This window comes from Xyrauchen texanus, chromosome 24 (assembly GCF_025860055.1).
Source record: "Xyrauchen texanus isolate HMW12.3.18 chromosome 24, RBS_HiC_50CHRs, whole genome shotgun sequence".
NCBI lineage: Eukaryota > Metazoa > Chordata > Actinopteri > Cypriniformes > Catostomidae > Xyrauchen > Xyrauchen texanus.
In genome coordinates this window covers 25294699-25312192 of record NC_068299.1, presented here as the reverse complement: position 1 = coordinate 25312192, position 17494 = coordinate 25294699, and the positions used below count along the sequence as shown (strand labels likewise).

The window sequence follows — 17494 nt, the reverse complement described above, 5'->3', positions numbered from 1 at the left end:
CTTCAACCCCTCAGATTTTAATGGTCAGGAAGGGATACATGCTTTACAGAGGGATGACCTTGGAAGGTGGGTTGAATGGGAGGATGATGGGTGGGGGGGAAGAGGGAGATGGACAAAAAACAGGGAAGTCATTGAGCTGGAACTTGATGCCAGCTCTTAGGCAATCACACTTAATTGGAATGAAGAGCGACAATGTTATTCATCAAGCGGGAGTCAAGAGCCAATTCTAACACACTGGATGATTGCGCAGTGTACTTGAGAGAGAGGGAATTTGGACAGGGTTTCATTTGATTAAGGCCTATATAAAAAGAAAAATGAGGGAGAAATACAGAGCAATCCATAGGCAGCAGGATTCAAATTGTGAACTACAGACCTGCTGTTTGTTAAATTTTTATTCAATACAGAATTCTTTTTTTTTTTTTCTGTATTGAATACAAACTGAACAAACAGCGAAAGTAAAACCGCTTTGTTTTGACTTCCAAAGTACAGAGAATTTAAAAATCAGAGGTTCAAAAGTATTTTAATTTAGTAGTACAACAAAAACCAATGCTGGATTTTCAAGTCAGTTACTCCTAAAAGATGGGGCAGTTCCCACTTTGTTGGGACAATCTGGTGCTTCAGAATCACAAGCTTGCTTGATTATTTGTGGATTTAACTTCTACAGAGAGTTCATATGCAGAGTTTTGAGTTTTAGCTACAGTGTACACCCAGTGCACAGCTGGAGGCCTCTGCTAACCTGCTAGTTAATGTAACAGAGTTTAAATAGTTCTGCTAATCAGCTGCAGACCCACTTTTACCTATAATTGTGTAGAATTATGAAGTCGTTCTTACTATCATAGTGACCAAGTGTGGAATTATGTAAGAAGCTACAAACTGCAGACAGAGTGATAAAATAGACAAACTATTACAGATTTGAAGGAAATTGGTTACCGAATGTGGCAATAATAAATAGATTTACAAGCACTTTTAAAAGATGAGAAAATTATACATGTTTGTGATTAAATGGTTATGTCTCCTGCACAATCTTAAAAAGAGGTAAAAGGTCCAATCAAAATCTTATTTCCATGAATGCCATGTCTCAAAATTGAGGAAGACCAAATGAAGATTTAAAAGGTATGTAAATTCCAGCAACAATGGCAGGAAGCATTTTGTCATAAATCACCATGATACCGAAGCATTCTAAAATTCCAATTATGCGAGGACAATAATTAAACTAAAACCGAAATGCAAAACTGTCCTGTCTTCTGACAAGGCCCGATGAAAGTTAAAATTCTTTGAACTAGATTTACCCAGAATGCCATTTCAAAATGATGTGACATTATTGATGTGAAGCTCTCCAGCCCCCAGTTCTCCAAACCATAACTACCATAAAACCGTAAGACTTCTTCACAATTCCCATCTGAGGAGTCACCCGCAAGAGCAATTACCCCACCCCCTCTTTCAAAAACCCAACCCCACATCCCCCTCCACCCTCATCTAACTAAGCCCCCCAAAAAAGAATTAACCATGTTGAAGACTTCATAATTTGCCTGGATACAATTTAGCTGTCAGTGCAGCTCAGGATTTACTGCAACATATTCCTCTTAATGTCACTAACTTTGCATGTCAAGCACTTTCCAGCCAATTAAGTTGAAGGAGAATAAAAAAAGCAAGAGCAACTGCTTTGCGTGAGGAACCTGAAGGATTAGACAAGAAAGCTCATTTTATCCACCCCTCTTCTGAACCCCTTCTTCCGGTGACACTTTCTGTACATCCCTGAATCCATCTCTTTTGTTACCCAGATTGGCACCAATGTGATCACCCTTTTCACTTTAAAGAGTGAAAGACTGCGTATTCTATTTCTTTTTTCCCCCTTTACATTGAAGAAATAAGCTAGAGAGGGTTAACTTTTCATGGTTTGCGACCTAGTATCGAGTTGGCCAAGCATTTTCGTCTGCATATATATATATATATATATATATATATTTTCATACAAACATAGCTACAGGATATGCCGATGATTTTTAAATGGTGAAGAAGTCAAAAACGAAAGTCGAAAAGACGAAAATGCTTGGCCAACTTTTTGCAAGCACAAGGCCCTGTTGAACATACTTAACCTGTGCTCTTACATTGCTATGGTGGTAAAAAAAACATCAGTCCTAAAGGGACAATAATGTTCACTTCAAATAAGATGAACCTATTAAACCTGATGCGTTATTGTTCAGGTAGCTAAATGAAATTGCTCTGCATAAATCTCCTCAAACAGTTGCTTCATCATGACAGTTTATATATAGTTTACAATTATGCCTGCCCTAGCACCCCTTCTGGCAATGTTGCAAATGCAACGCACACTGTTGTTGTATTATGAGTAACGAGCAATAACGCATTTAATAAAATTTGTGTAGTCAAAATGTTTGCACTCACATTCTTGTGTACAATTTTTTTCTGGCCTATTTAAGCCGAACTTCAAAATATGAGGCGATTCAAATGTGGAGAGTAGGCTGGGCAATATAAATATTTTTCACAATATTTACAAAAAAATTTAAATGTTTATTATCCATTGACAAGGCTGTTGGCAGATTTTAGAACTGACACAAGTAAGCATGTTTAACAGCCATTGCCATCAATATGGCCAATCATCTATCACTAGTGACTAACATGTAAATGGTCCTGACTTTTCCAAAATGTACTTGCACACCCAGTTTATGACATTTGAAGTGCTACAATGCATGGTGAAAATATGTAAATGCAGATCTTTGCCTGAAGTCTGCAAGTGACGCAGTTTAATACAAACAGACCGCATTCTTCCTGGGCATCTGACAGCATTCCACATCCCCTCCCTCGTTTTAGAGTTACGATGTCTCGCCCAAACACACATGAACAAAAAGTTCCAGCACTTCCAATTGTTAGGGTCATTAGAGATGAAGGATATAGATCATGAGCGGTGGCTGCTGTTGTCGTGGAGACAGCTGTCAGAGTTAATCCCATAGAGAAGTGTTCATTAAGTCATTACAGTTGACATACAGACGAGACTGCCATACTGCGCTTTGTCATCTTCAGCGCAGCCTTGTCCAAAGAGAGAGCAATGAGCGGAGAGGAAAGTATTTAGCTGCTTTTCCCCCAAAATCAGTGCAGAAAATAAGACCAATAGAGTATCTTGTGGGTATTTTGTATTTGAAGTCTACATTGAAAAATCTTAGTAAAAATGTACCCTATTTACTTTCTCAAAGGGATAGTTCACCCAAAAATGAAAATTCTCTCATCAATTTACTTAACCTCATGATATCCCAGATGTATATGACTTTCTTTCTTCAACAGAACACATTTGAAGAAAATTTGAAAAATATCTTGGCTCAGTATGTCCTTAAAATGCAAGTGGATGGTAATTTGACTTTTGAAGCTTCAAAAAGAACAGCTTGTCAGCATAAACATCATCTAAACAACTCTAGCTGTTAAACTAATGTCTTCTCAAGCGACACACTTTTGGTGTGAAAAAGATCAATATTATACGTTTTTTTTTTTAACTTCCTCACTTTCTGGCAGCAGCGTGTGTGACGTAATCACATTGGCAAGTAAGACCCGTGAGAACTGAGGCATGTGCGACATGTGTTAGATTATAGTTAAAAAGAACTTAAGTCTTCTAAAGCGATACGATCTTGTTTTGAAAAAATAAACCTATTTAAGAATTACTTTAAACACTGGAGTCGTATCGATGACGTTTATGCTGACTTCCTGTGATGTTTGGAGCTTCAAAAGTCAGATCACCATCCACTTGCATTTTAAGGATCTACTGAGCTAAGATATTTTTAAAATTTTCTTCAAATGTGTTCCGGTGAAGAAAGAATGTCATACACCTGAGATATCATGAGGGTGAGTAAATAATGACAGTATTCTCCTTTTTGGGTGAACTATCCCTTTAATAAACATTCAGGTCCTTTTTGATACTGCTTCATTGGTGCACGTCATTACAGAGAGAGAGAGCAAAAAAAAGTGTTTTTCTTTGCTATATATATAATAAAAATACAATAAATTTCCTTTTCTGCTGCCATCACTTAGACCCCATTTACACCTGGTATTAAGATGCACATGTGGTCAGGTGAGACATCTCAGTTTACAGCTAGTCACTAAATGCTTCTTCGGATTTTGAGGAGAAGGTCTCTGATTTCATGACGACATACATCAATCACTCTGTCATTGTGCTACTGCATGACAATAAACCGCAAAAAGTCATAAAAAACAAAGACAGTGCTAAAAACTACTGCACTGTTTCTGCTCGATGCAGTTGAAATTTAATTAAGCACAAATGCAACATTTAGAGCAGACCTATATGTTATTTTAATGGATTTCCAGTATTAACTCAAGCTTCAGGTGCTTGTCATCTGTGTCCCATCATGTTGGTATTAGACACACTGAAGAAGATTTGTGATCGTGCTTGTGTACATAATAGTTTTTTGTTTTCGATCGGATGGTCATTTCCTTTTAAAGCTGCTCGTAACCGGCAAAGTTGAAACTCTTGTTTTAGCACAGTGGCTCATTGACAGTTGAGGGGTAGAGCTGCAATCAGGATGGACTAGCTCAAATGCGATGTGGTAACATGTGTTTTTGACCACCTCGGTACATATTTTTTGTGATCCGTTTACACCGGTGTTTAGCACCGACCACGTTGACTTTAAATATGATAGCAAATCTACAATAAGCCTCTAATGGATTCTGCAAACAAACAGGCCAGGCTATTGAGCTCTAAGACCCTTTTCCCCCTCCTCTAGAGAGAGTGTGTGTGTGTGCATGTGTGTGTATACAATATATGCGTTTACGTCAGTGATTTATCAGAATCTCTGCTGCGAGTCGCTCTGATCTCTCCGTATCTGCTCCTTAATGAACCTGAGCTAAATTGGAAACCTTATCACACAGAAGGCAGCAATTAAAGCTTGCGTGTGCCGGTGTGGTTGTGGCACTCAAGTGACAGAAAAACAAACAGTCTTTGAGGGGCACTCTGTAAACCTGCATGTGTATGTGTGTGTGTGTAGACTGAAACACTATCAGAGAAGGTGTATTGCCAACCTCAATATCCCACAGCAGGGAGGGGGAAAGGCACTTACGCAGTGCAAAGCATGGCCCAGGCAAATCCGGCAATTAGCACAGGGTGCATAATTAACATGCAAATTAGTTGATCTGCTTAAAAGCCACTCTTACAAATAGACCTGAACAGATGGGGGCAGGACAGAGGGGCCTAACTTGTGAAAGTTAATTCCTTTTCTCTCCCATGCTACATTTTAGCTATAAAGTAATGACAGATTCTATGTACTGAAAAGCGAGAAGCTTGGGGAAGAGCAGAACTGTGCCCTTTACTATTTAATCTTTAAAAACTTAAGGGAAATTGACAATGCTATTAACAAGTTATATAAATGTTTGTTTACAGAACATATAAGTGTTTAAAACCTCAGCATTTTAAGGGATCTAATCATATTTTCCCCATGAGATCACTTAGTTACATCAATGATAATTACATTTTCAAAGCCATTTTTAAAGTTTTTTACAACTGTGCCTTTATGACTTCCATTTAAATTATCTCTTTGCATAAGAAATGAGTAACAATATTTGCTTACAGGCTGCAGGTTTGCTGTTAAGTCTAATAAAGCTGCAGCAGCCCCATCTTTCAATACAAGCTTCTTTGAAAAGCCTGCATTACATTATGACAGGTTCACAAAAAACCCTGCAGTGAAACGTGCTGCTCAAACTTTTAAATATAGTTATATTTAATATAGCTATTTTATAATATAGTTCATAGAAAAATTTAAATATTCTCATAATATACTCAATGAGAAAACTATGTAAATGAAAAGAGAATTAGCATTTTTGGGTGAACTATTCCTTAAAAGCAATTGACGTAATCAGGCACTCTGTCCTAACTTAAAAAATAGTGTTTACTATCTCACCTCTCCAGATAGCAAGTGATGAGGGGTGAGCAGAGGTTACTGGATGGTTTGGCTAGGCCCAGGGTGAAGATGGTCTGCTGAAGGCGTCGAATAGTGGTGGCATCTCCTTTCATTGCAGCTGCGTTCATCGTGAGGGTGAGCAAATTGATTGTGATGTCCCTTAAGGGCACCTCCTTTTCCTTCATCTCCTTCAGCATGTCCACTGCCTCTGAATGAGGACACCAAAGAAAGAGACAAAGGAAAAACCAGTATATAATCATTCACAAGACTTCATGGAACATCTTCAGCATGCCAGATTTCAACATGCAATGCAAAACTAAGGTTAAGCCAGCACATCTGAAACTCTGTTATTACAGGTACGCCACTAAAATAAATTGAGAATTTTGCTCTAAACATCACGTTTGTAGTGAGAAATAAAATACCAAAAATAACCAACTTTTTGAAGGTAATATTTGGGAGAAGCGACGCACTGAGATTTTCATTTTAATTTTGCTTTTAAATTTTTATTGAATGAATATCCAATAACACCCTGGTGTAGTGAGTGATGTACTGTATGTAGTCACAAGGGGTCACAGGAGATACATATGAGACTTGTATTACTATCAGGCATAAAAGCGATCTGTTGGGGCTGACCACTTGAGACCGGATCACCCGAGAATGATAATATAAAAGGTGTAAACAAGGCATATGTTCAAGATGCAAGCCTCCATCTTGTTTACTTTTATTAGACTTGAGGAGATTATATGTATATCTGTGTGCTAAGCTGTCCCCCGATGGGCCAGCGCCAGACGAGAGAGTGTATGAGAGAGAGGGAGTGATAGAGTGGAAGAGGTGATAAAAGCCCCGTTAGATAATTTCATGTGGGGAAAACAAACCGCTATTAAAACAACATTTCATACCCAGCAGGGATGCAAATGCTGCCGTATAATGCCAATTCGCCACTAATTACTACTTGCATTTCTAAACGAGACTACAATTACAGCGGCCCCCACAATAGTAGGCTTTTTTTTCACGGTTCCCTGCAAAAGCATGCTGGGAAATTATAGGTGTGCGGCGAGTGCCCGGCACGAACTCTGCAGGCTCTGGTCGTGGATACGCCGTTGCTCGGCTGCCGTAATGGAGGCTTTTACTGGGCGATGCTCCCATCTGGCAAAGGGGTAAGGGTCCACCTCCACAGCTGCTCTGTCACCAAGCCAGATAATTAAGATGTGTTTACGCGCTGTTTAGAGGCTAGCTAATGGGCTGATACCGATAGGGCCTGTTTGCACTGGCGATACTAATCATCTAGAACAGAGAGAGAGAAAATGAGGATAGCATCATCACAGCTGTATGCATGTGGAAGACACTGTTGGCCACTGGCAGACAGGCAAGCTCCAATATTCCTATGATTTAAAGTAAAATTTCATAATAGATCAAAAGTTCTTCATTGTACTTAACAAGTGTTCCTACAGGGTTATGAAAATAACATAGACCTCAGGTAGGGTGCAAAATTAACTATTCAATTCAAATTTAATTGGTGGGTGCATTGGCTCTTTTTTTCATCATGAATTAAATAATTGAATTAAAAAATTATTAAAAGTCATTAGAAGACATATGAAAAGGTAAGACATTTTCTTTTGTAGGCAGTTTGAATGGCTTGATTTGCATCACGTGCACATACAGTAGTGAGGTTCAGACAATGATTCAATTTTTAAATCACATATTATGTTGCAGTTCCTAATAAAGTTACTGGGCAACGGGCGAGGGCATTTAATTCACACGTCAACAGAAATGTATGCATATTTTGCGCTTGGCAATGTTTAACCTAGACCCTGACCTCATGTATGAAGAATAAGTTAACAGTATGTATATAAAAATATACAATCTAGAATGACCTACGAAAACAGTTGACTGTAATATCCAAGAGTGCACACACACACACACACTCAAACAGAGACAGCCAGCTTGTTTTAGCCCACAAATTCCAATCTGTCACTTCATCACCCTGCAATTTTTGTCCTGTTGTTATGCAAATACAGCACATCGCTTCCTACTGTCAGTAAAAGTGATGAGCCAAAAGGAAACAGTGAAGCTGGGAACATGAAGTTCACCAGGGTCAGGCTGAGTTTTTAAGAGGCTGATTTTGTATAAAGCCCCGTTCACTTATCTACTCACTCACGCTGTTATTCCAGCACGGATCTCATCCTTTACTGCTTTTTTTTTCTTCATTTTGAGGATTGTTTTATCAAGATCTCAGCAGTCAGCCCATTTAAATAGAGGCTTGTCATTTAAGAAGGGCTCTTGTCTAAAAAGTGCCACATGTTATGTGTTAACAGCTGGATATGAATTGAAGCAATGGGGGTTAAGTGGATCGCCGGAGGGCGTCGTGACTACGATACCCAACAAGGGGATTAGAACTAAAACAACCTCTTGATTCTTGCGCCATCGTTCTAGTCAGTGAACCATGTACATTCTTTATAGCCCAGGGCTTAACAAGCATTGTTGTAGAGCAATGCACAGCTGTGGGGCAATATTTAAGCCATATGAAAGAAGGTTGTGTGCTAAAGCTGGACAAAAGTTATGCAGAGAAGGATGTATTTGTTCTTATGTAATCCACAATGTTCTACTTAAGCACTTCTTGGCTATTAAAAAGCAGAAATTTACATTTGGAAACACTTTATTTATAATTATATCTAGAATGTTAAATATCTGGACATGTCTGCGATTCCAAATCGCACAATTATAAAACGTGTTTTGACTGAATAAAACTGCAGCATTGTCCTACAGCCAATGAGAGAGCAAGAAACGGGTCGAGGAGTCCTGATGTATCTGCAACAGAACATCAACTAGCATGGCTGCGGTATCAAGAAAGTCTCATTGGACTGAAGAAATGGAGGGAAAACTAGTGGAACATTGGCAGGGGCACCAGATTTGATGTTTCATCTGAACTGTACCACAACCAGGAGAAGAAAGAGAAGAGTTGGAGAGATTTTGCCAATTCTCTTGGACATTCAGGAAAGCAAATAGGTAGATTTTTCAGTAGGAGGTACTTTTTCATATTGTAACCAATAAAATATATATATGATTAAAAACATACACATCATATTCTGAAATGCATAACATATGATCATGCGAGTTTTCATATCTCGTTTCACTTCTTGCATGTACTCTACCTGGACTCCAAATTAAGTTTCACAACAGAGTCGTCAGGTATTCGTCAATAGTGAAATATTTTGTAATGTGTTCACCATTGTCGCCGATTCCTCGTGTAATTTGAAAACTCTACCACTTCCATGACAAGACAGACAGTTGTGTGTAATATAAATGATACCACAATCTGACGTCATTGAAAGTCATGTACGGTAGTGTGTAGGAGGTATTAGTTGTGGAATTTTAAATTATACCAAGCTATAGAAAGTCTGATTATTTTCATAAAATTGTTTATATTTTCAGGAGAGTTGATAATTCATGTTTTTGAGACATAACAGTTATTATAGCTGATTTTATGTACAGCTGCTTTGGAACAACGTGTATTGGGAAAAGCACAAATACAAAAATGTTACAAATAAAAAATATTTGACTTGATACAATGCTTTTTTCAGCTTGGCAATAAAATCTCAATGTTCTTTCTTTGCACTGTCAAACAAACAAGTGATAGCCAGTGCTGAAGCATTTTACCATTCAGAAATTTGCATAAATAATTCTGATTTAATGTAATGGCCAGCATCGGCCAACCATGTTAAAATGAATCTATGTACTGATTACCATTGTCCCAAGTCTGCCAACCATGTTGAGTTGTGCAAACATCATCTGCAGCCTGAAACTGAACTTTTGGTCAACGTTAGCATGTTAATGTACTGCATGGGAAATCTATAGGATTCTCCCCTGCTCTCTATTTAGTTAATGACTTAACCTCCAGTGTGCTGTCTGTCTGCACTGGTCTCAGAACAGTGCAAAATGCACTTTACATCCATTCTAACCCCATACAAAGCCTCTAAAAGCAAAAAAAAAATTAAAAATTAAAAATGTGAAACTGCACAGTAAATATAGGATTGCTAATGAAAAACTAGCGCTATCGTCCACTATGCCATTGTGTTTAACAGCGTGGCGTTTCACAATAAATTGTTCACATTTTTAAAAATGGCACATCGGATGAAACTATAGACTCTAATTTTTTAATTAAACAGGTTTCAAATGTAAACATTTCTTACCAGATACAATTTTGTTGGCTTTCTCCCAAAGACAAACTCTGCTGTGATCTGCACCATGTTGCAGTCACGCCTCCGTACGTCAAAAGATTAACCCTTTAGACAGCACAGAGTCTTTTGAACAGATCGGTCTGTTTAAATGAATTTAAATTATGTGTTGCGTATAGCGAAGTCAAAACACAATGTCCGTGCAGGACACGGGGTCGCATGAGGTCAAGTAATCGTTTTTCATTTTTGCTTATGCTTCATGAAAAAGCCTGACAAATAACCCACATCTGTTTATAACAGACATAACTGTGTTCTTCCACATATAAATTAAAGTCTCTAAAAAATTATGCTTGTTATATACTATTCATTAATGTTAACGACCGTCGATCAAGGATATTTCTGGAATTTGCAACACTATTTGTTAAGCACTAATGAGACTTTTCCACAGCACGGTACAACACGACTCTGCTCACTTTTTGTGGGTTTTCCACTGTGGGTAGTACCTGGTACCTGATACTTTTTTAGTACCACTTCGGTCGAGGTTCCAAGCGAGCCGAGCCGATACTAAATGTGATATCAAAAACCTTCAGATCACTAATTGGACAGGGAGAATCGTCACTATCAGCGTCACTGGATTTCTGACATGCGACATCAACCCGCTAGTTTTAAAGTTAGCAACAGCAATAACAGCGATAACAGTATCATTTGTTTACACGACTTTCGACTTGGAAAAAAAGAAATGGCTGTGCTCAAACCCATGCAGAGTTCAATAAACAAGGTGCAGATGGTCCACTCGTTAGTGATGAGCGAAACGAAAAAGTCTCTCAGGAAGTGTCTCAGCTGTTGGTCGCACAGTTAATTCTTTAAAATACAAAAGAAACTAAATGCATGTGACAAATATATACTGTATAAATGGAGTGTTTACTCCAGCATGATCCTCTAAAGCAAAGGCAGAAGGCACCGATCAAAACCCACATGGCATGTAGCATGTGCCTGAAGAAGCCATAATTAATCTACTTTAATATATCGAAATACCACATTTTCTTATCGGACAGATAACCGGTAACTTTAAAATTCACATTTATTGGCCGATATCGATATTATGGTATTAGAAGGTAGCTGTCTGTGTGGACAGCGAGTTAACAGAGTTGGCTCACTAGGTTTTGAAGTTTTGACAGAAAATTATGAATTGAAGAGAGGGGAATGGGGTCAGAAAATGTTGCAAGCCTGATTCAAACTTTTGTCTACATGAGCACAATGGCAATTTTTTTTTTTGGCGAAAACTAGGTGAAGTTGTAGACTGGAATGCTTCTTGATCAACGTGCCCTAGATTTACAGTTGAACAGGCAAGATTTTCACATTCCCAAATGAAGCCCCTCAGACAACTCTAGTCATAGAGAGCACAGTTCACACATCACTGGACCACAAACAGCAACCAAACTAAACTTCAGCCATATCAGAACGCTCCATGAGGGCAGACAGCTCAAACTTCTCAATCTTGACAGGACCACTAATCACACCCTATCAGCTGCTGGAGGAAAATGGACCAAGAATGACAGCTAGCAGCAGAGCATCCCAGCCCACTGTCTGATACCATACACAGAGTGGTAAACAAATATCACACACCCCATTAGTCCTCCGGCTCATTCCATGGCCTTCCGCCAGCCTGTGAACCAGCAATATTGTTTACGAACTCCGTAACAAACACGAGAACTTGAGAAGATGGAAGGAATAAGGAGGGGGAAATGGCTTCAAGGGACAAAGAGCAAACAAAAACATGGCCATTAAATGCCAGGGCGGCAGGTGTGCAATGGTGCCACAAGTCATGATCTTCAAGTAGATCGGGTTGCTGCAGTGATGTGGGCAGTCTGGGGCTTTGAGGTGTGTTAATGTGAATGACAAGCTCCTAGTGCATACCAGCGGGATAATGGCGACCAGCTTGATCTGATGGACACGCACATACATACACGCACTTCCCTCATCACACGCTTTCGCCTGAATTCACATGCAAATATGCATATGTGTGCGAAATACTCTAGCACTTTCGCCGACATGATATGCCATTACTATCAGGACGGATTTCGGTAATTCTGTTAAAGTGCTGCTGGTCCTGTAATTTTCCCTCGCTCGGTGACAGGATGAGTCCGAACAAGAGGGAGGGGGCAGCCAAAGAGTGGCATGCATCGTGAAAAGAGAGATGGAGCGTGTATTTTCACCATCACCGTGTGCACAAAGCAAAGAGGAAACACTTTTATTGTAATTGTGTCTTACATGAGCTTCCACAGTGGAATTCAGATGATGGCTGATTAATGTCCCCGACCGGAGAGACGGGTGTCTTGGGCCTCACTCACTCACGCACACATTCACACAGCATAGCTATGTTTGACTCTGAACAGTTGCATTTAAGAGACTAATTAAGCAAGTGGCAAGCCTTTGATAGCAACGGGATAAGTAGTACAAAATTCTCTTTGGTCCCTTGACGTTCTAAGTGGCTTAAGATGAAAAACTAGATTATTTAAATAATCCTGCAAATATTTCTACTGGGCCTAAAGTTTACACATAGCCAGAACCATAAACACGGCAACTAACCTTCCAACTTGCCATGTTTGGACAGAACCCGGACCAAGGCCACATACTTTTGAGCATCCAATGCTACCTCAGAGTCCTTGCGTGCCCTGAAATTTGAACAAGAAAGCATAAACACCGGTAAGTGATTTTAACCCCCATCTAAGTCTTTTACGCAGAATGTTTAAAACTGGGGACAAAGCAAAAAGGATGTTTGTGTGATGTGTATTTCAAACTTACAATTCCCTCTTTAGGTTGAGTGCTTCCTCAGCATTGTCATGACGACAGCATAGGTTGATGAGCATGGCATATGAGGCGGGAGTCATATCCTGTTCATACTGAGCTTTAAGCTCAAGAGCTCGATCCAGTTTCTGAGGAGAGACACAAAAATTGTGCCCTGAGTTACAAAGAAAATAATTGACAAACATGTAAACACAAAATCTGAGATTCTGGACTTTTACAAATTCTCACAGTTTTTGCCATAAATGACTAGTAATTTTCTGCCTGAATAAGTGTAAAGAAATATCAGTTCCTCCTTGTATCAACTGAAAAATCTACTGATAGCCTCAAAAGATTACACACATTTTCAATGTTTTTATTGAATTGTTTTTAGGCATAAGTAAATATTGTGTAAAATAAGGTGGTAACACTTTACAATAAGGTTCCATTCATTAACATTAGTTAATGCATTAAGTATCATGAACAATTAACAATACATATTTTTACAGCAATTATAAATCTTTGCTAATGTTTGTTAACAAAAATGCAATTGCTCATTGTTAGTTCATAGCAGTGTTAGGTGTAATGCATTATTTACTAAGTAGTTAGTTAATGTAATTCAATTACTTTTCATTGAAAAAAGTAAAGGGGTTACTCTAATTAAATTTGATTACAGTTACTTCTGATGTAATTGCATTAAACACTGTATAGACTACAGAACAATTCTATATAAAACAATAGTGAATTTAAAATCGTAATTTAACGTCTAAATGTTAAAATGTATGTTTACTAAATTAATGCAGCCCCCTTAAATTCTTTGGCCAGTATATTAATAATTCATTTGATTTTATATTATTTATTTGAAAGAAATAAAAGAAACGTTTAATGTCTATCCATGTATTTTTCATCTGGTCGAGGTTGATAAGGGTTTTAGAAAGTAACTAGTAATAGTAATGCAATTACACTGTAGAATATGTCATTAGTAGTTAGTAATTAATTACATTTTTAGAGTAACTTACCCAATACTGGTTCATAGTGCACTAACTAATGTTAACAAATACAACTTTTGATTTTAAAAATGTATATGTTGAAATTAACAAACTAAGATTAATAGATGCGTAAAAGCATTGTTCATTATTAGTTCATGTTATCAATTTTTTTATGAGAATAGGCCTGACCTCTTCAGCACACAGGATGGCAATGATTTTCTTGAGGGTGGAATCAGCAGGCTTTCCCTCAGCTTTCAACTCTTCCATGGTTTTCTCCAGAAACGTCATCCTAACCTCTACACGCTGAGAGAAACAGGGGGTTATTTGACTAAGAGCTTAGTGGATGCATTGGGCACATTTGGTCGAAAACAAATACAAACAGTAACAAAGGAACAAAAACACAAAACACTTACTTTAATTAAAGGCCCATCAGTCAACATCCCATTTTCTTTTCGATCCACAAGAGCAAGAACATCCTGAGAGATAAAATATGACAAAAACTGCTCCATTAAGAGACTTGAATAAAATAAAACTTAAACTAGTGTTCTGGGTGATTGAAAGTCAAAAGAGCCTATACCCAAGTGTCTCCGATATTCTGGTATGGTCCATAATTTGACATTTAATTCCACAGCACAAACGGTTTAGGATGATTTGCTCGCCACCACTATAACACAATATAGTACCTTGATAAGCTCTGGGACATGGTAGGACTCCAGAATGTTCCTGATTCCTCTGAAGATATTCCCAGATATGCTGATGTTCTAAAAGCAAAGTCAACAGAAAATGGTGTTCAGATTTCCATCAGCGTTCATTATTCGAAGGCTATTCCATATTCATCTTTTTATTATGCTGCCTTAGAAGACCTTGTTTTGGCCAAATTCTAAGGCAGCACCGCATGAATACTTTGTGAAAAAGGCAATCTGAGAATGCACTGTGACAAACTAAGTGAAAAAATAAATTCAATTAACGAATGAGGCGAGAAAATGTATAACAAAATATAAACCATTTCAAATCAATACAACATTTATTGACAGGGCTCGACATTAAGCATTGTCATGGGCTTGTCATTTCGACAAGTAAATTGGTCATTTATTTAGTCTGAGTAGAAGTTACTTGTCCAGAGACAAAAAAAAAAAAAAAGATGATGCAAGAAAATAAAGAATGAAAAGCCTCCATCGTCATCGTTTACACCTAATAGGGATTAAGGACACAGTGCAGAAAGACGGTAATCATTACTCACCCTCAAGTCTGTATGCATTTCTCCCGTCTGAGGAACACAAATTGTGAATTTTGGCAGAATGTTAGTTACAGTCTCTATTCACGGTCACCATCTTTATTCCCCCATAAAATAATAGTGAATTGAGACTTAAACTAACATTCTCCCAAACATCATCTTTTGAGTTCCACAGAAAATATAAAATCAGACAGGTTTTAAACAATATAAAGGAGAGTAATGATGACAGAAGTTTTGGTAACAATTTACAATAAGGTTCCATTCATTAACATTAGATGATGCATTAGCTATCTAATATTTTACAGCATTTATCAATCTTAAAGTTAGTTACTAAAAAAATGCAAATGTTAGTTCAAAGTGTATGAACTAATGTTAACATATACAACTTTTTATTTTAATGTATGGACATGTATTATTGTACTGTATGTTGGAATTAACATTAACCCAGATTAATTAATTATATAAAAGTTGTGTTTAATGTTAGTTCATGTTAACTGATGTAGTTAACTAACGTTAACAAATTGAACATTTTTGTAAAGTGTTACAACATTTTTATTTTTGGGTAAATAATCTCTTTGAGAGTACAAGTCAATTCTCATCAGTTGCATTAAAAACAGCTATTTAATATTGACAAAATTCATTGAAAATGCTACAGATAACAACATCCTGAGAGAACCTTGCTGCTAAATCAGTTATGTTGTATATTCAAAACAGATATGCATGGTAAAGATAGATAATACTGTACGTTTTCATTGTGACATTTATTAATGTTAAAGTATTAATATTAATTACAATGTGTATTGTTATATACACTGGCGGCCAAAAGTTTGGAATAATGTATAGATTTTGCGTTTCAAAAGGAAACTGGTTTACTTTAATTCACCAAAGTGGCATTCAACTGATTATAGTCAGGTCATTACTGATGTAAAAAACAGCACCATCACTATTTGAAAAAAGTAATTTTTGATCAAATCTAGACAAGCCCCATTTCCAGCAACCATCACTCCAACACCTTTTCCTTGACTAATCATGATCAATTGCTCATTTGGTACAAGAAAATAATTTGCCATTATATCAAACACGGCTGAAAACTATTTGATTTGTTAAATGAAGCTTTACATTGTCCTTGTTTTTGAGTTGCCACAGTATGCAATCGACTGGCATGTGGAAAACGGCAAAAAAGAAACAGCTTTCTCTAGAAACTCGTCACTCAACCATTGTTTTGAGGAATGAAGGCTATACAGTGTTTGAAATTGCCAAAAAATTTAAGATTTCATACAAAAGGGGTACACTACAGTCTTCAAAGACAAAGGACAATTGACTAACAAGGACAGAAAGAGATGTGGAAGGCCAGATGTACAAATAAACAACAGGATAAGTACATCAGAGTCTCTAGTTTGAGAAATAGACGCATCACATGTCCTCAGTTGACAGCTTCATTGAATTCTACCCGCTCAACACCAGTTTAATGTACAACAGTAAAGAGAAGACTCGGGGGTGCAGGCCTTATGGGAAGAACTGCAAAAAAAGACACTTTTGAAACAGAAAAACCAAAAAGAAAAGGTTAGAGTGGGCAAAGAAACACAGACATTGGACAACAGATAATAGGTAAAGAGTGTTATGGATCATAACCCCAGTGAGCTTTTGTGGGATCAGCTAGACTGTAAGGTGTGAGAAGTGCCCGACAAGACAGCCACATCTTTGGCAAGTGCTACAGGAAGCGTGGGGTGAAATGTCACCGGAGTATCTGGACAAACTGTCAGCTAGAATGCCAAGAATCTGCAAAGCTGTCATTGCTGCACATGGAGGATTTTTTGATGAGAACTCTTTGAAGTAATTTAAGAAGTTCTGAATAATTCTAATTGTAATATTAATTGTTCACGTTATTAATGTCCTGACTATACATTGTGATCAGTTGAATGCAACTTTGGTGAATAAAAGTACCAAGTTCTTTCCATAAGAGCAAAATCTATACATTACTGCAAACATTTGGCCATCAGTGTACTTATTAATCACATGGCAGATAAAATACCGTACATTGGATACATACATTAGATGAGCTCTAGAAAGATGAGAGATGTAAAAGGTGCATACGTCTGTTTTAAGCATTTCTTTTCACTCTACAGATTTTGAAAGTGAAACATGCAGGAATGAAACTTTACATTGTGCTCAATCCCCGCATCCCACGCTATTGAGCTAACATTCGTTTTTGAGATTTTAATCAGGCTATTTATCCGGTCGGGCAAGTAAAATTCTCTTTAACTTGCCTGTTCAAAATTTCACAAGACCTGGATAAGCGAACAAGTGTTAATGTCGAGCCCTGATTTATAATCAATTGAGATAAAACAAATGAGTAACAGATTACTTTACCCAACATTTGTGTGTGCAGTGTAGTTT

The 17494-nt window shown here is 37.6% G+C and overlaps 1 protein-coding gene across 1 annotated transcript in view; it reads right to left on the bottom strand.

Annotated features, from left to right (window-relative positions):
• lrpprc (leucine-rich pentatricopeptide repeat containing) overlaps window positions 1–17494 on the bottom strand; it is a 77886-nt gene that overhangs the window by 35164 nt on the left and 25228 nt on the right. The window contains exons 18-23 of the mRNA XM_052089939.1: window positions 14547–14624; window positions 14277–14339; window positions 14053–14166; window positions 12896–13026; window positions 12680–12765; window positions 5916–6123 (exon numbers count right to left, since the gene is read on the bottom strand). Coding sequence (XP_051945899.1) covers window positions 5916–6123; window positions 12680–12765; window positions 12896–13026; window positions 14053–14166; window positions 14277–14339; window positions 14547–14624 — 680 coding nt within the window. The remainder of the gene's footprint in view (window positions 1–5915; window positions 6124–12679; window positions 12766–12895; window positions 13027–14052; window positions 14167–14276; window positions 14340–14546; window positions 14625–17494) is intronic.